Source organism: Centruroides vittatus, unplaced genomic scaffold (genome assembly GCF_030686945.1).
Source record: "Centruroides vittatus isolate TY-2023 unplaced genomic scaffold, ASM3068694v2 contig_1159, whole genome shotgun sequence".
Lineage (NCBI taxonomy): Eukaryota > Metazoa > Arthropoda > Arachnida > Scorpiones > Buthidae > Centruroides > Centruroides vittatus.
In genome coordinates this window covers 1,459,987-1,478,445 of record NW_027120745.1, presented here as the reverse complement: position 1 = coordinate 1,478,445, position 18,459 = coordinate 1,459,987, and the positions used below count along the sequence as shown (strand labels likewise).

General features: G+C 27.2%; 1 protein-coding gene across 1 annotated transcript in view; it reads right to left on the bottom strand.

The window, feature by feature from the left end:
* Positions 1–579: 579 nt before the first annotated feature.
* Rme-8 (receptor mediated endocytosis 8) overlaps positions 580–18,459 on the bottom strand; it is an 85,494-nt gene continuing 67,614 nt past the window's right edge. Inside the window, exons 22-53 of the mRNA XM_067276647.1 lie at positions 18,220–18,437; positions 17,709–17,868; positions 16,726–16,788; positions 15,732–15,833; positions 15,554–15,658; positions 11,170–11,372; positions 10,703–10,787; positions 10,408–10,608; positions 10,159–10,313; positions 9,696–9,897; positions 9,490–9,602; positions 9,314–9,392; positions 9,108–9,243; positions 8,849–9,033; positions 8,592–8,783; positions 8,342–8,521; positions 8,101–8,265; positions 6,442–6,555; positions 6,250–6,366; positions 6,007–6,181; positions 5,841–5,932; positions 5,659–5,764; positions 5,491–5,565; positions 5,227–5,427; positions 5,077–5,158; positions 4,966–5,008; positions 4,720–4,893; positions 1,852–2,031; positions 1,625–1,765; positions 1,417–1,557; positions 1,242–1,341; positions 580–1,170 (exon numbers count right to left, since the gene is read on the bottom strand). Of these exons, the coding sequence (XP_067132748.1) occupies positions 1,067–1,170; positions 1,242–1,341; positions 1,417–1,557; positions 1,625–1,765; positions 1,852–2,031; positions 4,720–4,893; positions 4,966–5,008; positions 5,077–5,158; positions 5,227–5,427; positions 5,491–5,565; positions 5,659–5,764; positions 5,841–5,932; positions 6,007–6,181; positions 6,250–6,366; positions 6,442–6,555; positions 8,101–8,265; positions 8,342–8,521; positions 8,592–8,783; positions 8,849–9,033; positions 9,108–9,243; positions 9,314–9,392; positions 9,490–9,602; positions 9,696–9,897; positions 10,159–10,313; positions 10,408–10,608; positions 10,703–10,787; positions 11,170–11,372; positions 15,554–15,658; positions 15,732–15,833; positions 16,726–16,788; positions 17,709–17,868; positions 18,220–18,437 (4,389 nt within the window). The 3' untranslated portion in view covers positions 580–1,066. The remainder of the gene's footprint in view (positions 1,171–1,241; positions 1,342–1,416; positions 1,558–1,624; positions 1,766–1,851; positions 2,032–4,719; positions 4,894–4,965; positions 5,009–5,076; positions 5,159–5,226; positions 5,428–5,490; positions 5,566–5,658; positions 5,765–5,840; positions 5,933–6,006; positions 6,182–6,249; positions 6,367–6,441; positions 6,556–8,100; positions 8,266–8,341; positions 8,522–8,591; positions 8,784–8,848; positions 9,034–9,107; positions 9,244–9,313; positions 9,393–9,489; positions 9,603–9,695; positions 9,898–10,158; positions 10,314–10,407; positions 10,609–10,702; positions 10,788–11,169; positions 11,373–15,553; positions 15,659–15,731; positions 15,834–16,725; positions 16,789–17,708; positions 17,869–18,219; positions 18,438–18,459) is intronic.

The window sequence follows — 18,459 nt, the reverse complement described above, 5'->3', positions numbered from 1 at the left end:
TCAGAAATCATTTGTATTCTTACATTTGAGATGCATTTCTTCCACAGCAAATGACTTGAGTAGATAGAGTTGAAACTGCTAACAAACATATCACTGTTCAAAGACATGAGGAATTTTTCACAAATCTGATGAGAATGTATACAAACTGTAATCAGTCTATTGCCAAATGTCAATAATGTTTTCAAACATTATTTTATATTTTAAAATGAAAAAGCATAGTTTGCATGTTGTTTCAACATGCAAACTATGCTGTTATTGCATTTTGGATGCTCAATAATTCAAAAACTGTCCATTTTTGACTTTGGGACTACTAGAACTACAATATATCAAGATATTCAGCCAAATCCACTGGATTCATTTTCCATAAGGTTTATGTGGGGTCCTTTCTTACTTTAGTGTCTTACCTTTTTAATAGTATTATAACTATAATAAACTAAATTATAAAAACTTTACTATAAAATGTTTATTATAAAGTTTTAATATAATAAAAATTACATATAGTAAACTTTCCGCAATAAAATTATAAGAGATATAGTAAATGTTTTTATGAAAGAAAGAAACTTATTTACAAAACAAACGTTGCAACAAAATATTTTTATTTAGTATATTGTATTGTACAAATTACAACATAAACTCATCACTTGATAACAGATAATAAAGGACATTAACAATTTTATTTAATCTTTTAGGTTTTGTTCCCATTATGAGATGTGAAATGAAAGCTTGTCCTTGACAAACTTTTTCGGGCGCAACAGTAATTGAATGTGATTTTGTATCCAATGAATAAATTGCAAATCTTGTATTCAAATTTACTTTTTGTTTTTCCTCTTTTCTGTGGGAAATATTTTCATTTATAGCAAATTTTTTTGTTCATATTATGATGATACAAAATTTCTGCAGGTTTGTTTGATGATTGTCTAAAACACAATCAATCCAAGTTCATAATATTTATACATATTATATGGCAATGATCGTCACAAAGGCTTAGACTTGGTAGTAGTGCAAAGTCTTCTGTGACCCATTTGATTTTACACTTGGAACGGAATGACTATGGAACACTAGTTGTTCAACCATCAGTTGTTGAACCATCAGCATTGAAAGGTGGTGGAGAAGATGGCATAATTCTAGTTGTATCTTGGGTTAAATAACCAGCAACGTTAGGTGTGCCTCCTAAAATATTTCGTATAAAGTATGTATAAGTAATTAAACTGAAATAAGAGAATAAAAAAAATAATTCTCACCAGTCAAGTATCCTGCAGTATTTGTGGAGGAAATGAAAAGATCGTGCTTTTGTTCACGATAATCAGACCACACTTTAGACTGATCTAACATGTTTTTGATCTAATAATAGATTAATAAAAATTTTACTTTTGATTTTATAAAAAATTAATTATAAAAGCAAAAAATTTATTCTACCTGTTCTCCATAATGTAGAGAATCACTTAAAGATTTTAAAGCTTGGACAATTTGAGCTCTGGTAGCAGATGGATTTGATACAGCTTCTAATTTTCCTTCAAGCAATTGTAATAAATAAGGAACAAGTTTTGCTTCTATAGCCTGGTAATTATTTTTAAATTAGATAATCACATTTATTATTTAAAACAAATGAATTAAAATATGTTACCTGTTGTGTTAATTCTTCATTTTTCTGCATAAACATTTTATTGAGTACCTCACAGGCAATTCCTACCATATCCTGACGAAGCTGCATAGCTTTAATTAGAGGAGGTATACATTCCACTTGTGCAAGTGATTTTATACATCCCTAATTTGGTTTAAATGATACTTTTTTTAACTACAAGAGCTTTTATAGATTTATGAAATTTTCAAATGTTTAATTATAAGTAATACCTCATTGTTCACTAATTGATGGAGTATAAGAATGCAGGATCTAGCTGTGCCTTCCTGACCATTTCCCATTACTTTCATAAGTCGAGGGATGTGACCCATAGCTGGAATGTGATCGAGTAAAGCAGGTTGAGCTTGAAGAAAACTTACTAATGCTTGAATTATGGTTTCTAACATTTCTCCCTATAAATATATTACATAATTATCCGTTTAAAAATTCACGAAATTATCAACAAAATGGAATTAAAAGTAATATGAATGAGCAATTAGTTATTGTGACATTAAAAATTGCAGTCCAGCATTGTGACAATCATATTTAAATTTATTTAATTTAAAATATAAGCCTCGATTTTAGTAGTGTCTTGCCCCTGTACATCACACTTTTCCTGTTAGCAATAGTCACGACAGTCATTTATCTAACCCCGTTTAGGGGAAAATTTTTTAATTGAAGTAACGTGACTTCTGGTTATAACCGGAAGTTTGTACACAGTTAATTAAAGTCTCCTGCCCCTAAGCTTTCTGTATCTGGTCTCGACTTTCATCTTACGCCGTCCTTGAGATTAAGGAAGGACAGGCAGACAACGGTGAGAATTTATAGGTTGCAATTTTTTCAAATTGCACCCCAAGAATTTTATTCTCTTCATTATTAATCCAAATTGTATTCTAAAAATTTATAAAATAAATGGAATGCAATTTTGATAAACAATAATTGAGTAAAAGCTATAAAAATATATGGTATAAGTTTTCAAATTTAAAAATTTTAATAATAAATTTATCATTGCAATCCTATTAAATTAGATGAAAATACTCAAAGAACTGTTCAGCAATCAATTCTGAAATTTTAAGTGATATGCATGTACACTATTGTATATAAAATGTCAAAATTTCTTATTCAGTTCAAAATTATTACATATAAAATTATGTAACTATTAATAAATTAACAACAACTATAATAAATTTATTAATGCAAAATAATTCACTAAATTTTACTTGATTACTACCTGGATATTACATTTTTCAATTATTAGAAAAATCTGACTAATGTATAGTATCAAACTCTTCTAACAATTTATTTTGGAATATCAAAATATTTATAAATGATAATGTATCTGTATATTTCAGGAAATTAATGCAATATTTCCTTAATTTAACAAATCCCAATTCAGTAGATTTCAGACAGACATGATTTCATGAACTGAACTTTATTTTTTTCTAATCATTCATAAATCTGAAATACAGTAGAGCGTCGAAAATTGGCGTCAATTGGGGACTGGGGTTGTTCCAATTTCCGACTTTGTACGAAAAAATATATTAACCTGTCCGATGTTCAAATTTTTCTCCGTTGCGTATCGCTTCGTGTTGAATTTTTCTCCGTTGCGTGTCGCTTCGTGTTGAATTTTCGTCGATTTTAAGCCTAACGAAAATTTTTATAATAATAATCGAGGCTATCGTATCGTTAAAAATTATTTCTTTATTTTGTACAAACAAAATAAATATATTGAAGAATATAAAAAACATGAAAATTATACTTTAGAAGTAAATTTAGTATCAAAAACGTTCGATTCGGCACGACACAGTCCGACTGAAAATCGTTCCAATTTCCGGCCATTTCAATTACCGACGTTCCAATTACCGACGCTCTACTGTATATATCATAAAAAATTTCAATAAATTTTGTAACCAAGATTTTCTAAATAATACAACTTAAAATATTTTAATTAGTTAATCATCTTATCTATTTTGCATAGCAGTAGAACAACTTTTTTCCCTCTGCTGCATATCATCACTACACTTTGCTATAGTCAAAAGCCATCCCTACAAAGGCAAATAAAACCAAAGATCTAGGAAGGCCTCTTTCAAAATGTATGGTCCTTCCTTCTCTTCTTTCAAGCACAATGATTTTCAAAAATTGAAACAGTATTAATGTGTTAAACTTCTCTATGAGGAATCATATTTAATATTCTAATCCTTTCCTATTCTAAAGTGTGACCTAAAAATGCTTATATGATGTGAGATGTATTATACAGGGTGTTCACTGAACTGAATACTTTTAAGCTGGTGAATTACAGAATCATATGTATTTCATTTGCTCAATGTGATATTCCCAGCATTGGCAATCATATATCATCAAACTATCCATGGGGAATACACCTTTCTGACATCACGTAGTAATTTTATCAGATTCCTGTTTAAGAACTTTCCATAAACTACCAAAATGGGATTGGACTTAAAATTTTAATTGTTATTGGTATTTACAAATTTTTAAAAAACTCAAGTCTTCACTTTTCAAGTTAGAGATATTATTAATTATTATAAAAAGGCAAAGTTATTTTTTTATAGAATCTCATAACAGATGGCACCATACACAATTTTAACTTTGTGCTAGTGTCTCTTACCCCGGTATTCACCAACATGAGTTAGAGTTAAATCTTGAGTTAACCAATCACCGTTTGCTTTACTTTTAGTACGTGAACGCTCATTGGTTATCTTTTAACTCTAACTCTAACTCGTGTTGGTGAATACGGGGGTTAGTGTTTCTTGAATACTTTTTGCCAAGAAAGTTATGTAATTCATTGCTAGATCTTTTATATAGTTAATTTTTAATGAACTATATTTCAATTTTACTCTACAAGGATATAAAATTTTTGTAATTAAAATACTTTATCATATGAGAAATTTAACATTTTTTATTGTGGAATTTAATGAATTTATTTTACATAACATGAAAACAATAAAATATAATAAAATCTTAAACAAGTACAAAATTATATGAAAGCTGTTATTTAGAAACAGCTTAATGTAAAAAATTAAATTAGATTTTATTTTAATTTCAATTTTTTTTTCTGAAAATGTACAAAGAATGTTACTTACATTAAGACCTGTTTTAGACATTAATTCATGTGCTTTGTTCAATAGTTCTATCAGAAATTCTTTTGGTCTTCTCAAGACCCAACCTGGATTTTGAATAAATAATCTTAAATAAACTCCAGCTAGTATAATCTCCCCTTGCTCTTTTGGTAATTCTAAAGAAAAATCATCTGGCAGCTGTATAAGATAAAATGCCTGTTATAATCCACATATAAAATCTGCTTAATACATAGAAAGAAAAACAACAACCTTCCAAGTTGCTGATGGATTATCTTTTTGCATTCTGTAATGTCTGCAATAGAGTATTCTTTAAGTATATAATAGATAAGTAGAAAACTTAAGTTAAAGTTAATAGCTTACTCATCAGCCATTCTTTTCACAATATTGCACACTCTTTCCCTTGTTTCTTCATTCCAAATTAATTCTGGATTTTCCTGTGTGCCTATGTATTTTAAAATATTTTCAGAACCGAATCAATAAATCATCATTTTTATTTTTTACTTATTATACCTTCAAACATATGTACAGCAGCTTGAGAAGAATCTTTCATGGCATCTAAAAATAACTGGGGAAGAAATTTTCCTAAAATTATTCTAATTTTTGGACCTATTAATTTATCTGTTGTCATTTTTGCTAACAACTCAGCAGTATGTTCTCGAACATTAGGATTTGGTGAATTGCAGAATAAATTTAACAAATATATCACAGCACCTATAAAAAATTTTTTTTAAATTTCCCAGATAAAAATTACAGTATTTATAAATCACAATTTACCTTTGTACATTGATTCTTTAACTAATCTATTATTTGACATGAGAGGTAACATTGTTTCCAATACAGTTATTTGACCTGTGACAAAATTTTTTGTATCGATTTTCATTATTGAAAGTTTAAAAGTTATATATATATTTTAAAAAGTCAATTAAATCACAGAATACATACTAGCTGAATTAGCAAAAGAGTGCAAAATAAGGAGAAGATAAACTAAGACTTCTGATGCAGCAATATCATTTACACACTCTTGATTACCAGTGACTCCCGCAATTACCTAAATGTCAAATAGTTATTATTTCAATTTTAAATTAGTAATAATAATAAAAATAAAAACAAATTCTAAAAATTACATCAATTGCATGAGCTTGAACTTTAGAACAACCATCTAAACGAAGAAGGCTAAACAGCAATTTGAAATGACCAATACACTGGACTTCCACACCTAAATAAAGAAATAAAATCTTAATATTTAAAAATTAGACTCTAAATTTATAGTCTTTTATATATATTCAATACCTGGATTATTACGTATGACATTTTTTAATGCTTCTAATGCCATTTCAACATTTCTTAATCTTTCAACATTTTTATTTACACCTACTTTTGCTGCTGTTAAAGCCATAAGTGAATGAAGGTATTGTGCTTGTGACCCAAGATAATCTAATAAATCCAAAGTGAAGCGATTTGGATCCTATCAATATAAAATGTAAATTATATTTTTATTGAAATAATTAAGTTTTATTAAATATCCACACTTACTTGTAGAGGGTAAGTTGACTGTTCATTGTATATCCTAACAAATATTTCTCCAATAATTAACTCAGAGGAATGTACGGTAAAAACAAAATCGGCTCCAAAAGAAGGATCACATTCACCCTAAACCACAAACAGAAAATTTTTATTAAATAATATTTAAAAACAAATACAGTAATTAATATAAGAAATACTTACTGATCTGATTTTGCTTCTTTGTTCATTTTTCAAATATTCCATTAATTCTGCTCTTGTAGCATTATCCCAAATCAAATATGGATTTTCTGTATTACTATTTAAGAGCTTTAAAACCTAAGAATTGAAATTGTTAATATTTGTAATTTTTTTTTTACAGGTTTAAGTATCAAAGTTTCAATTTTAAAGCAGCATAAATAAAAAAATTTATTATTTTAATGATTATTAAGCTTATATAGCCACTTCTAATCTGAGGACTTAGTCAAAACATTTCTCAAAAAGGTATGATAAGACATCAAGGGACGTTTTTTTATGGCTGTTCTAATTTATTGAATATTCATTTTGGACAGTTATGTCCTTTTTCAGTTTAATGTAGATGCTTTTTGGGTTACAGGTTCTTTTATTATTTTTATTACACCTTCATTTTTCATTTTTTTAAATTTTATTTTAAAAAAGTCTAAGCAAAAATATTTCCCAAAAAGATATGATAAGTCTTCATATTAGAAGCCAATACAGAAGCTTAATAACCATTAAAATTTAAAAGAAAGATAAGAAGCAAATTTTTATTAAATTAAAAACATATTATTCTAACTTTTAAAAACTTTTAAATAGTTAACTTAAAATATCTGATGGAATTAAGTAATTATCATCATCTCTGATAAAATTCTGTGTATATAAATAACAATTTCTAAAAAAGCAATTAGACAAATACTTTCATTATACTATTTTAAAAAATTTGCGACACACAGATTTTATATATTTTAAGTTCAAATTTGATATAACAGCTATTTTACTAACTCTAGATATCAGATATAAGACCTTAATATATGCTGTATGTTTATGCAACATAAATCTGATTATTTTCAACTATATTAATAACAAAATTTGGGAATTACAATTAAATAGGATATTCTTATTATAGGAGATACTTATTAGTTTTACATAGAAGAATCTATGTAAAACTAATAAGTGTTTGAAATTAAGGAAAAAACAGTTTTGTTTTAAACTACATGATCAGGTTTGTATGTATTACCATATTGAAAATTGTTAAACTTAGTTCACACTGAGTGAATAGCAAAAGCAAATGAGAAAAGCAAAAAGTGAGTTTTATTTGCTTAGTGAAATTGACTTATACAACCAAAGGCAAAAAGTGATTGTGCATTTTAAGGAGCCAATCACTTGCGAGAGAAAATATCATCTTGAAAAACAAAATGGCCACTTCAGATATTCTGTTGTTAACCACATTTGTTTATTTATTGAGAAAAAAAGATACACCAAAAAGAAAATGATACTGGGTGAGAAGAATATTAAAAATACGTAATTACAACATTTACTCTATTGCGTGAGAAAGTTTCTGTAGCCATCTTGAAAACAACAAAAACCTCATGACAATGAATGGGAAGATGATTAGTGGTAAAATTTTTTCACTAATGAAAAAGCTCAACAGTTCTGAACTTCAAAGAAATTCGTGAAATAATAAAATTCGCCGAAAATGATGTCATGTCTGACATGTTATTCGCTTTCACCAGCAAATTACACTCAGTGTGAACTAAGCTTTATTAACAGTAACAGCCTGTAATCCCTGGCCTCTCAATACCATTGCCTTTTAGAAAGTTAGGTAAGTATATATCTATCCAGAAATTATCATTATTAAATTCAAACCTCAGAAGCTGGAAGTGAACTTAATTGCTTAGCAAGATACGGAGTTAGCATTGCATTCAATGCTCTATGAATAGGAAAATTTTCAGGTGTTAGACCTTTTCCAGCATAACCATCCAACCGACTGCATGCTACAACACTCAGTCTTGCTAACTGATTAGCAATTTCCTTGATTAAAAGAAAAAACATATATTAATTTTCCTTTTAAATTTAGTCCAAAAATTAATTTTAAAATTTTATTAACTTGCTGATTAGTTTCCTCGTTTCTTTCAACTCCTCCTTCTTCTAATGTATAATCATAATTGAAGAAAAATTGCAAAAGATGGTATAAAACACCTGCTTGAAATAGATGCATCTGAAGTATTTCATCAACTGCAAGTGAACTGATACATTCAACAATCACAGCACAAAGTTTAGGAACTTGCTAATAAAACAAATAATAATTTTTTTTTAAATCAATAAAACAAAATATTATTCTATATGATAACTCTTACTTTAAAATAAAGAATACGACATATATCTTTTATCATCTCAGGCATTTCTATCATTCTTTCTCTACAAGCTAAGAACTGAGCTGCTACTGTAAAACAATGTGCAATATGAACACACACTTGAACTGGAAAATCGTCCATTTTTGATGAATGACTAAGAACTCCAACACATCTGGAAAATGCTTCTTTTAATACCTGTAAAATAAAAATCACTGTAAACTAATTTAATTTTAAAATAACCTATATTGATAAATAAATACTTCTAATCCTCCTTCTCGTCTAAGTTCTTCGGCATTCAAAGCTGAACAATTTACTGTGTGGTATGCAGTTTCTGCAGCAGCAGCTAATAATGGTGTCAATTTAGAAAATAGCTGTTCATCTCCAGTTTCCATCTGAATTGTTTTAATCAACATTGGATATCCAGCATACTTATAGGGATGAAGTTCTGTAAATATTTCAAGGAAGATAAATATATCAAATAAGAAAACATTAAAACTAGAAATTTTTAATTTAATTTACCTTCTTGATATTGACTAAAAAGTATTGTTTGAGTTTTTAAAATTAGGACAATGTTTTGTGGATCAGGACCTTCACACTGTTTGGAAGATTTGCTACATAGAAATTCATATGCTTTGTTTACTTTTTCAAAGATTTCCTGAAAGTTAACAAAAATTAAATTTATTTCATAGTGCTTTCTTTTCCAATAAACAAAACAGTTGATTTACCCTTCCGTCTGGATTTTTATCTGGATGATATTTTTGAGCAAGTCTAAAGTAAGATTTTCTTATTACACTTTCTTCATAACTAAAAAACAAATATTAAAATGTTAAATATGTAAAATAATTTTATTTACAGTATTGTAATGTATTAATAATTTAATCGAATATATATGTATATTTACATTTGACCACGTTCTAAACCTAATGTTTCATAGGCATCATCTATTGAGAGTGATGGGGGTTTCTTTTCTACTTCTTGTTTCCATGCATCTAAGACATCTTTTAATAATTTGATCTAAATAATAATGACAATAATAAAAAATGAGATTAACAAAATATTTATAAAAATTTATCACACAAAAATTGTAATAAATCTCTTGACACTTACAGGATCCAAAATAGGCCAATTAGGAAATCGATTTGTATCACAGAGATGCCGAAGATAATAAATATTACAGAAGAGTTCATTTTCAAGTTGTGGATATTGTATTATTGGTATAGGGCAATACTGATATAGGGCTCTAGTGTTTGATTTTAATCGTGGTGTGAATTCAGCAATGTGTGTTGCAATTTTCTCTATCATCATTCTCCTAAAAACATTAAGATATAAAGTTAAAAATAAGTTTTTATCATTGTAAAACAAGATATATGTATATCAAACATTGCAAAACCCGATATGTATTTAGAAACATCACCAAACAATAGCCCTTAAATAATCGGGGTATAACTCTTCTAATTTAATGATTAATACAAATTAATTAATATTAATTATTAAATTAGCAGAGTTATAGCCCGATTATTTAAGGGAATTGTTTGGTTATGTTTCTATAAAATATATGTAATTAATAGACCTCATTTCATTATTCCAAATTGCTTCTGGAGTATCAAATTCACCCAAAAATATTTGAGCAAATTTATCTGGTCCATGATTTTCTAAGTAACAAACCATTGCTTCAGGTAAAAGTTGTCCAAGAACACTTTGAAGCATTATACTTGAAGATTGTGTCTGTACATAAAAATAATTTTACAGTTACCAATTATATTGAGAAAAATTATGAATTGTTTTGTAATAACTATAATAAATAAAAAGTACGACTAACCTCTTCTGACCGAAATGACTGACAGGCATGAGTCATTTTTAAAAGTTTTCCAATCGATAAAACATTTGATCCAGTATACATTAATATAAAATAAAAAAATCCCGTAAGATATAAACGAGGCATACTAGGATTATCCTGCATTATCAAATGTAACAAGACTGCCACTTTTTCAACTAAAATAGGATCAAAAGTCAACAGAAGCTACAAAATGTTAAATATATAATAAATATATTAATATTTATACAACTTTGAATTTTCAATTAATAATTTAATATATATAAGTATATAGCATTACCTGTACTATATGTGGAAGACATGTTGCATCAGATAATAAACGTTTAACTCTTGGTAAAGGTCTTACAATAGCACCATCCATATCTCTAGAAAATGATTTATATAATTTTTTTCATCTTAATGTCAAACTGACTTACAAATTAATTAAAACTACTTTAACGAGTAAAACAACATTTACAACACAGTAAATATTTTTACTCTATTAAAAACATTTTATTTGTTAGTCAAATTTTGGAGTTACCATATATATAAATATAAAACAACAAAATTCATCAATATCAATCAGTCTGAATTTTATGACCATTTTAATGCTACAATTCAATTAAAATATTATCTAATTTGGTACTACAGTCAATGTCATTATCTTGAGATAAATTTAATGATTATATAAATAACTTTATTATATTTACTATAATAGATTTATATGCAAGATAAGGATCTTTTAAATTACAGAGTAATTTATCTTACCGGCTAGGGAAATATTCACAAATACTGATTAACATTTTGAGAATATGATTAGCTAATTCACTTTCATTCATTAATGCAGTTCCTGTTGCCATTAAACACCATTTCAATTGTGGAATATTATGAAGGGGACGCCACCCATCCATGCCTTGGGCCCAACATCTTGTCTTCATAGTAAGTGCACCATCTTTCCATAAATCTTTAATCTATTTTTATTTTGTAAAGTAAACCTAATTAATACTTAATTTTTCTAATATATTCTTAAAGTAATAAAAATTAGCAATATCCAAGAGATAAAAAAAATTTATATGATAAAATCTATGTATTAGTCCTTATAAATAAAAATATAATAATTCTGTGTTAAGTGTATTAATAGAGTCTCAGAAACATGACTCTTGATAACATGATATTCCATAAAATTCATTGTGGTATTAAAAAAAAAAAAAACATAATTTAATTTCTATCTATATAATATAACACCAGGATTATTTTAGTGAGTTCACAATGAGTTCTCATTCTTCACTAATGACACTTTACAATAGTGTCATTTCTGCATGTTAACAAAGAATATAATACTTTTTCTAAGATTCGTTGCCAAATGCCATGATGCAAATATCACTAACGCATAAGAAGCCACTGAATAGCCAATAGTTTCTGTTCATAATTAAAATTTAACTACAAATAGAAATAGTTACAATTTGGTATATGTGAATTTGCACATATAATACCTTTATGAAAATTCCATTATTTAGACTAGAATCATTGCTATGCCACAAAACTCATCATTTTTGTAACTTGTCACCTTCTTGGTTCACATTAAGTTGATTTTGCAGGACTCTACTGCATAGAAATTGATAATTTAAATGTATACAATTGTGTACTTCTATATTCAGTTAGGTGTTAAAAGAAAAACATTAAAAATTATTTAACTGAATATTTCCATATATTTTCAAACTTAGAAAAGTTTTTGAAGACTATTTTAATGATAGGAATAGGTTAAACATAACAGATTATCATCATTGTTTTTATTAATTTGTTAATCAAACCACATATATTTTTTTAAAATTAAAATGTTTACAACATGGTAAGAAACAAAAAGCATTGAAATTTTCTTTACAAGAGTTATAAAGAATTTTGAATTAACGTTTTGACAAAGTTTAGTTTTAAAACTCAGTAAAAATATATACTATTACAAAATATTGTCTACAAGGGGCTCTGCTGTCGCTGCGGCTGTTGGCGTGTTTTGTTGTGGAGTTGCACTTGTTGTGGCTAAGTTTTGGAAATTGGTCTTTATTATGGATAAGTTTGTGAAATCAAAAGAGTATGTAAGTCAGGATAGTGCCAAAGAAAAAGAAGTCACTTTTAAGAAGAGCGTTATGTTATCAAGAACACCACTGTTTGTTATCCAACTCCACTGGAAGTGCTGTTAAAGTGAGTGGCTGTAGAAAGAATTTGGATCAAGAATTATTTTTAGAAGAGATAAGAGCTGAGTGAAATGAATGATGCTATAGAATTAAAAATAAAGACGGAATTGTGTTTAGTAACAGGCAATTTTGTGGAAATGAATGATAAGATTAATATATTGACAGAGAGAATTAATAAATTAGAGTCTGTCCATGACTGTGGAATTGACTGTAACAATAGGCAGATTATTACTGGTCTATCCAAAAGAGTCAATACACTTGAAAATAATTTAAGGAAAAGAAATTTGATGTTATTTAATGTGGTGATGAATGAAAGGAAAAATCTATTAGATACAGTATCAAAGCTAATTAGTGAAGTCACTGATTTATCGAGTGTCCTTCTTGACTGTGTTAGACTCACAAAAAATACCAGAAATAATACAACGGTTTGGTTACCTGCATTTCTTTGGAAGCGAAAAGAGAAATACTGAAAAATTAGAAGAGTAATTGTACTAAACGGGATGTGTCTGATTGGAGGAAGATGGTGTGCATAAGGGAGGATCTTTCTGTTGAATGTAGGGAGAAGAGAAAAGAACAGTTGGAGAATTTAAGACAGGCCAGAAAAGAGGGAAAAATTGCATATTTCAAAGGCGATAAATTGGTGGTAAGTGAAAACTCTCACATGGTTGGCAGGAATAAAGATGAGGATGATTGTGTTAGTGACCCTTTTTGAAGTGTAAAAGCATGATACACTAAAAGTTCTTAATTGGAACATAAATGGATGGAAGCAGGTATATGAAATGGAGTATTGGAATATTGTGAAAAAATTTCATATATCATGTTGTATGGAAACCTGGTTAGGTGAATTGGATTCAAGAAAGCCACCGACAGATGTAAGTAACACATGCAATCCTTATAAGATTAATGCTACTAGTATATTTGATAAAGAGTGAAAAAGAGGCAGGGTGGTATTGATGATTGACAAAGAACTGAAAGATGTGGTGGTTCAACCCTTTGAAGATTGGTTATTTGAAGTACATTGGAAAAACAATAAGTTTATTTTTGTTTATATTAGAATAGACATTTACATTAAATGTTATAAGTTACTCGAGACATTGATTCTTTTCAAAACAAAGATATTTAATGGGTGATTTCAATGGCAGAATTGGAATTTTGAATGAAATGGACTGGGGACGTAGTGTTGGATTATAGTGTTTACTGGAGTTCAGAAGACAAATGTATTAACAAGATTGGCCTGAAGTTAGTGGAATTATGTCAAGCAAAAGGTTTGATGATTGTAAATGACCGAGTTCTCCACATCTCAGGTTATTTGACTCAACAGTTAAATTTGTTGTGTCTTGTGATGCTCAGGTCTGGGGTTTGGCTAATGTCAGCCTCTTTGAGCTAATTCATAGGGTATTTTTCAAGATGTTGGGCCTCAGATTTCACACATCAATTGTTGCTGTTTTATGGGAAACTGGATGGGTACCGTTGAAAATCTTTTTTATAAAAGCAGTTCTAAAGTATTATGTAAGAATATTGGAATTATGTAGGGATAGGTTACCCAGAATCAGTAGGAAAAGAATGTGGTTGAAAGCAGAGAGTAATTCATGGTGGCTGAATTTTAACTGGCTGGAGTGACTGGGATTCAGTGATATGGTTATTGAGAAACAAACTGATAGATGGAAAGAACAAATACTGTCCATAATATTGAGATGTATAGAATTGGAATTACAGAAGATGAGGAATGTGTTGAATAATTCTGAGTTGTTACGTTATCATATGGTTAAACCTGATTTTGGCATGGCAGGTTATCTAAGGGAGGATAGATTCTCTATAGTGGCGAAAAAACAGATAGTGAGGTTGCGGTTAACTGTGCTAAGTCAAAAAGCAATTCTTTGGTGTGTATAATTTGTAATCAGATATGTAGTCATAGTGACTGGTGCTTCCACATGTTTAGTAATTGTGGTAATGATATGTATGGTGGGTACTTAATTAAGAATGTTGTGTGGTAATTCTAATTCAAACCTTTTGGATTTGTTTTCGACTGTTAATTAATCAAAATAACTAGTTACACAGATATGTAACTTGGACTAAAAATAGGTGTTTATGCCAAAAGTATCTTAAATTTAATAGTTAGATATAAATAAATTAATTAATTCATAATTTAAACTGTTCTGGAAGAAAAGATCAATCTGGTTTGAAATTCAAGATCATAACTTGTTTATCATGCAAATCTACTGTCAATTACACTAATTGGATTTCCATCCAATCTTTAGTTTCAAATTAATAATTAAATTTAATACAAGAGAGTGACATAACCTTAATCCAAATTATATAATATTTGTATAATTAATTAGTTCTAGCTCAACAGTTAATCCATCTTTACTATTTGATTATTTAATAGAAGTACAACATATGAAACTTATATTGCTTAATTTCTATTTTTATACTCCAAATTTAAAAATACTAAATATTCAGATTATAAAGTTTTGTTTGAATTCATTTAGTTGCAGTAGTCTATGAGATACAAAAAATAGTATTTGGTAGAACTGTGTGTGATATGTGCTATTTTCTGTTTCTATTCTCTACAATTCACTTGTGGATTTCTTAAACATTTTCCATATTGGCTAACTAATTTTAAAATCAACAAGGAAATATGAAGATTTACAAAACAGTTTTAATTTTATCTGAACTCCTTAATTCATAATGTATACATTAGAAAGGTGTTTATGTTTAAAATCAAAAATGACTGCAATTGGTTAGTTACTTTTGCATAAATTTAACACAAGAAACATGGATAATAAAGTTATACTCAATAATGATGTAAATATTTATTATCTATTTTCATACTGTCTAATGATTTCTAATATCTAAGGTAAATTTTGTATTACTTATATAAGATTACAAATTAAGTCATTTGATATATTAGTGTTGAAAAATTTGATATATTCACAGTCAAATGTATAAAAAAAGGGACTAACCTCACCAAAACTGTAAGGTCCATAGCGTTCTTTTTCTGCATTTCCATAATACCATTCTTTTTCAGTTTCTTTCATCATTTCTGGAGATGCTTCTATTACATTACTCTAAAATTCATTAATTTATTTTGTAAAATTTGAATTATTTAATTATATTCTATTATTTCAAAAAGTTATTTACTTGTGTAGGTACTGTAGCTCTACTTGTATGCAGATGTGCTAATGTAAGCAAATCCACTAAAGCTTTAATGCCTCCTGCATCCATAAAATCCTTAACATTTCTCTAAAAATATTAGTATTAATTCATTTATCAATAATTAAATCATTTAATGAAGATAAAAAAAGTTTTCTATTAAATGTTATTGAAAAACACAGACACACACACAGTAGACTTCACTTTTGTAATAATATTGTAACTCATTTAAATTGATTAACATTAAGTAAATATGACTATAATTAAAAGAAATTTTGGTTTCATAGAGTAATAAAAAAAAAAAAAAAAAAAAGTTAAAAAAAAATACAAATTGAGGATTTGTTAATTATTATTATTGAAGATAATACATTTTATCCAGTATTGTTTGTCTGCTATCAACTTTAACAGCAACTAGCTTAATACCAGCAATTTAAAATTGTTGTATTGAGAACAGATAACAAGTAAAATGATTAATATCTAACTAATTAAATGATCCATGATTAACTGATAACTAAAATACCTACATGTTGAGGCTGATAGTATAAGAGATCTTGAAAAAGTCTGGTTATTGAAAGACAACAATAACTGAACACAATCAAATTTTAACAACACACTTTAACTTGTATGTTTGAATAACATTAGCCAACTGATAAAATTGTTCATAATTACATTAAGTGAAATACTTTTAATAAATCATTAAAAAGTTTATATATAACTACATAGTTTAAAATGAATTTTAGAACAAAAACAACAAAAACTGATATCAAGTAGAAAGTAAATCAATGGGATGATACTAAATGTTAGTTTAAATAAATTATTAAAAGCTTATTGAATAACTAATCAAATAATTAAACTTTACTTATATAACAAGCTTAAATATTTATTAAAAATTGTATATAGAAATATTTTCAATAATTTCTTAGTTTTTATCAAGCAAATAAATTATTAAATACTTTATGTTATTTAAATATCGTGTACATACCCTATTTAAAATTAATTTGCTGATGAAAACAATTAATCTATCTCTCTCAAGTTTATCAGAACTCTGAAACAAAGATAATCATTATTATTATTATTATTAGCTATAATCAAAAGAAATTATTTGAAATTTTACAGCCATATTTAATAAGTAGTAGTCTTGTAAAATATATTAAATAATAAATTAATAAGTTAAAAATTCTTGATATTAAATATAATCTGAATTATTAAAAATCCATTTTAAACTAAATGAATATTTTTTTTTTAATTGTTGTGAAAATCCTTTTAAAAACTAAAAATTAAAAATGCACTTCAAAAATTGATCAAATTCAAAAGTTTTTTCCAACAAAAATAAAGTTATTTAAATTTTACGACTCCTTATGAAAATATTCTAAATTTATACTTTTAGTAAGTTGTCAATAAATAATGTATGCATCTGTTTAAGAACTTCCTGTAGAGATCTGCAAAAGTGGAAATAATTTGCAACTTACAACATTATTTTCAAACCAAAAAGATATAAGCTGCAAATATGCAATCTTGAAAAAATTTTAGTAATTTGTTGCAAATACAAATTATATCATCAAAGCTAAATAAGCTGTTTTGGAAAAAAAAATATATATAGTAATTCGTGTAATTTATTAAATAAAAATTTTAATTAATGCAACAACACTAATATCAATGCAAAATGAAGGTTTTAGTTAATTGTTGTGTTTTTTATCATTTACCATATTGTTATCATTTATCTTCTGAAAAATTGTTTAAATATATTTTTTAGTTCATGTTTTTTCCATTTCAATTTAAATGCCTATTTCTGGTAATATTTATGTTTTTAGTGTCTTTTTAGATGCCTAAAATTCATTTTTTAGTCCCTAATATCCAAAGACTATTGTATTATTTCATCTCAATGAATTAAAGTAAAGACCATTTCTCTACTAGATACAGTGTACAAAATCAAATTTATATTTCTATAAAACCAAGAAACTTAACTCTTTCCAGCATTCCTACTATATATCGTGTATCATTAAATGGGCCTATATCCTCATGATGCCGTCCGTAGACGATTGCCATTGCCTGCAGACACATCGCTCTCATTGCAACTTTTGTAGTTAAAAGAAATCGATGATAAAGATCATTGAAGAATTCATAACTGAAAAATAATTTTAAATATGTTAAAATATATGATGTAATGATAAAAGAAAAAGCGATTAAAGAATTGTTTCAACAATTCAATATATTTTCTCTCTTTAGCAAACATTTTACTCTTAAATTTCAAAAAAAGGTTTATAATTACTATTAAAGGTCTTCTGAAATAAAATTATATAATGCTATTATATAATCGAACAGGCATTATAATCAAGCAATCAAAAACTTGAAAAAATTACAATTGCTTTTATCGTCGATACAAAGATTCTTCTCACCCAAATAATTGACTATTTAAGAAAACTAATTGAAAGCATTAAACAATTAAACATAATAATAAAGAAATAATTAAACTCACGATCGTTTAATTCGTGAATTTCCAGCACTATCACTTTCATCTTCTTCTAATAGTAAACGCAAATAATAATCTCCTATTTTGATTTCTTCTACTAAAGATGGATAATGAATTTCAAATTCTGTATGATTCCAAGAAATAACAGTATTTCTGCTTAGGTCTCTATCCATATTAAAAGCCCTAATTTCATTTTCTAATGCATCTTTCAGTTCTTCTCTTGTCTAAATTTAAATACATTATTAA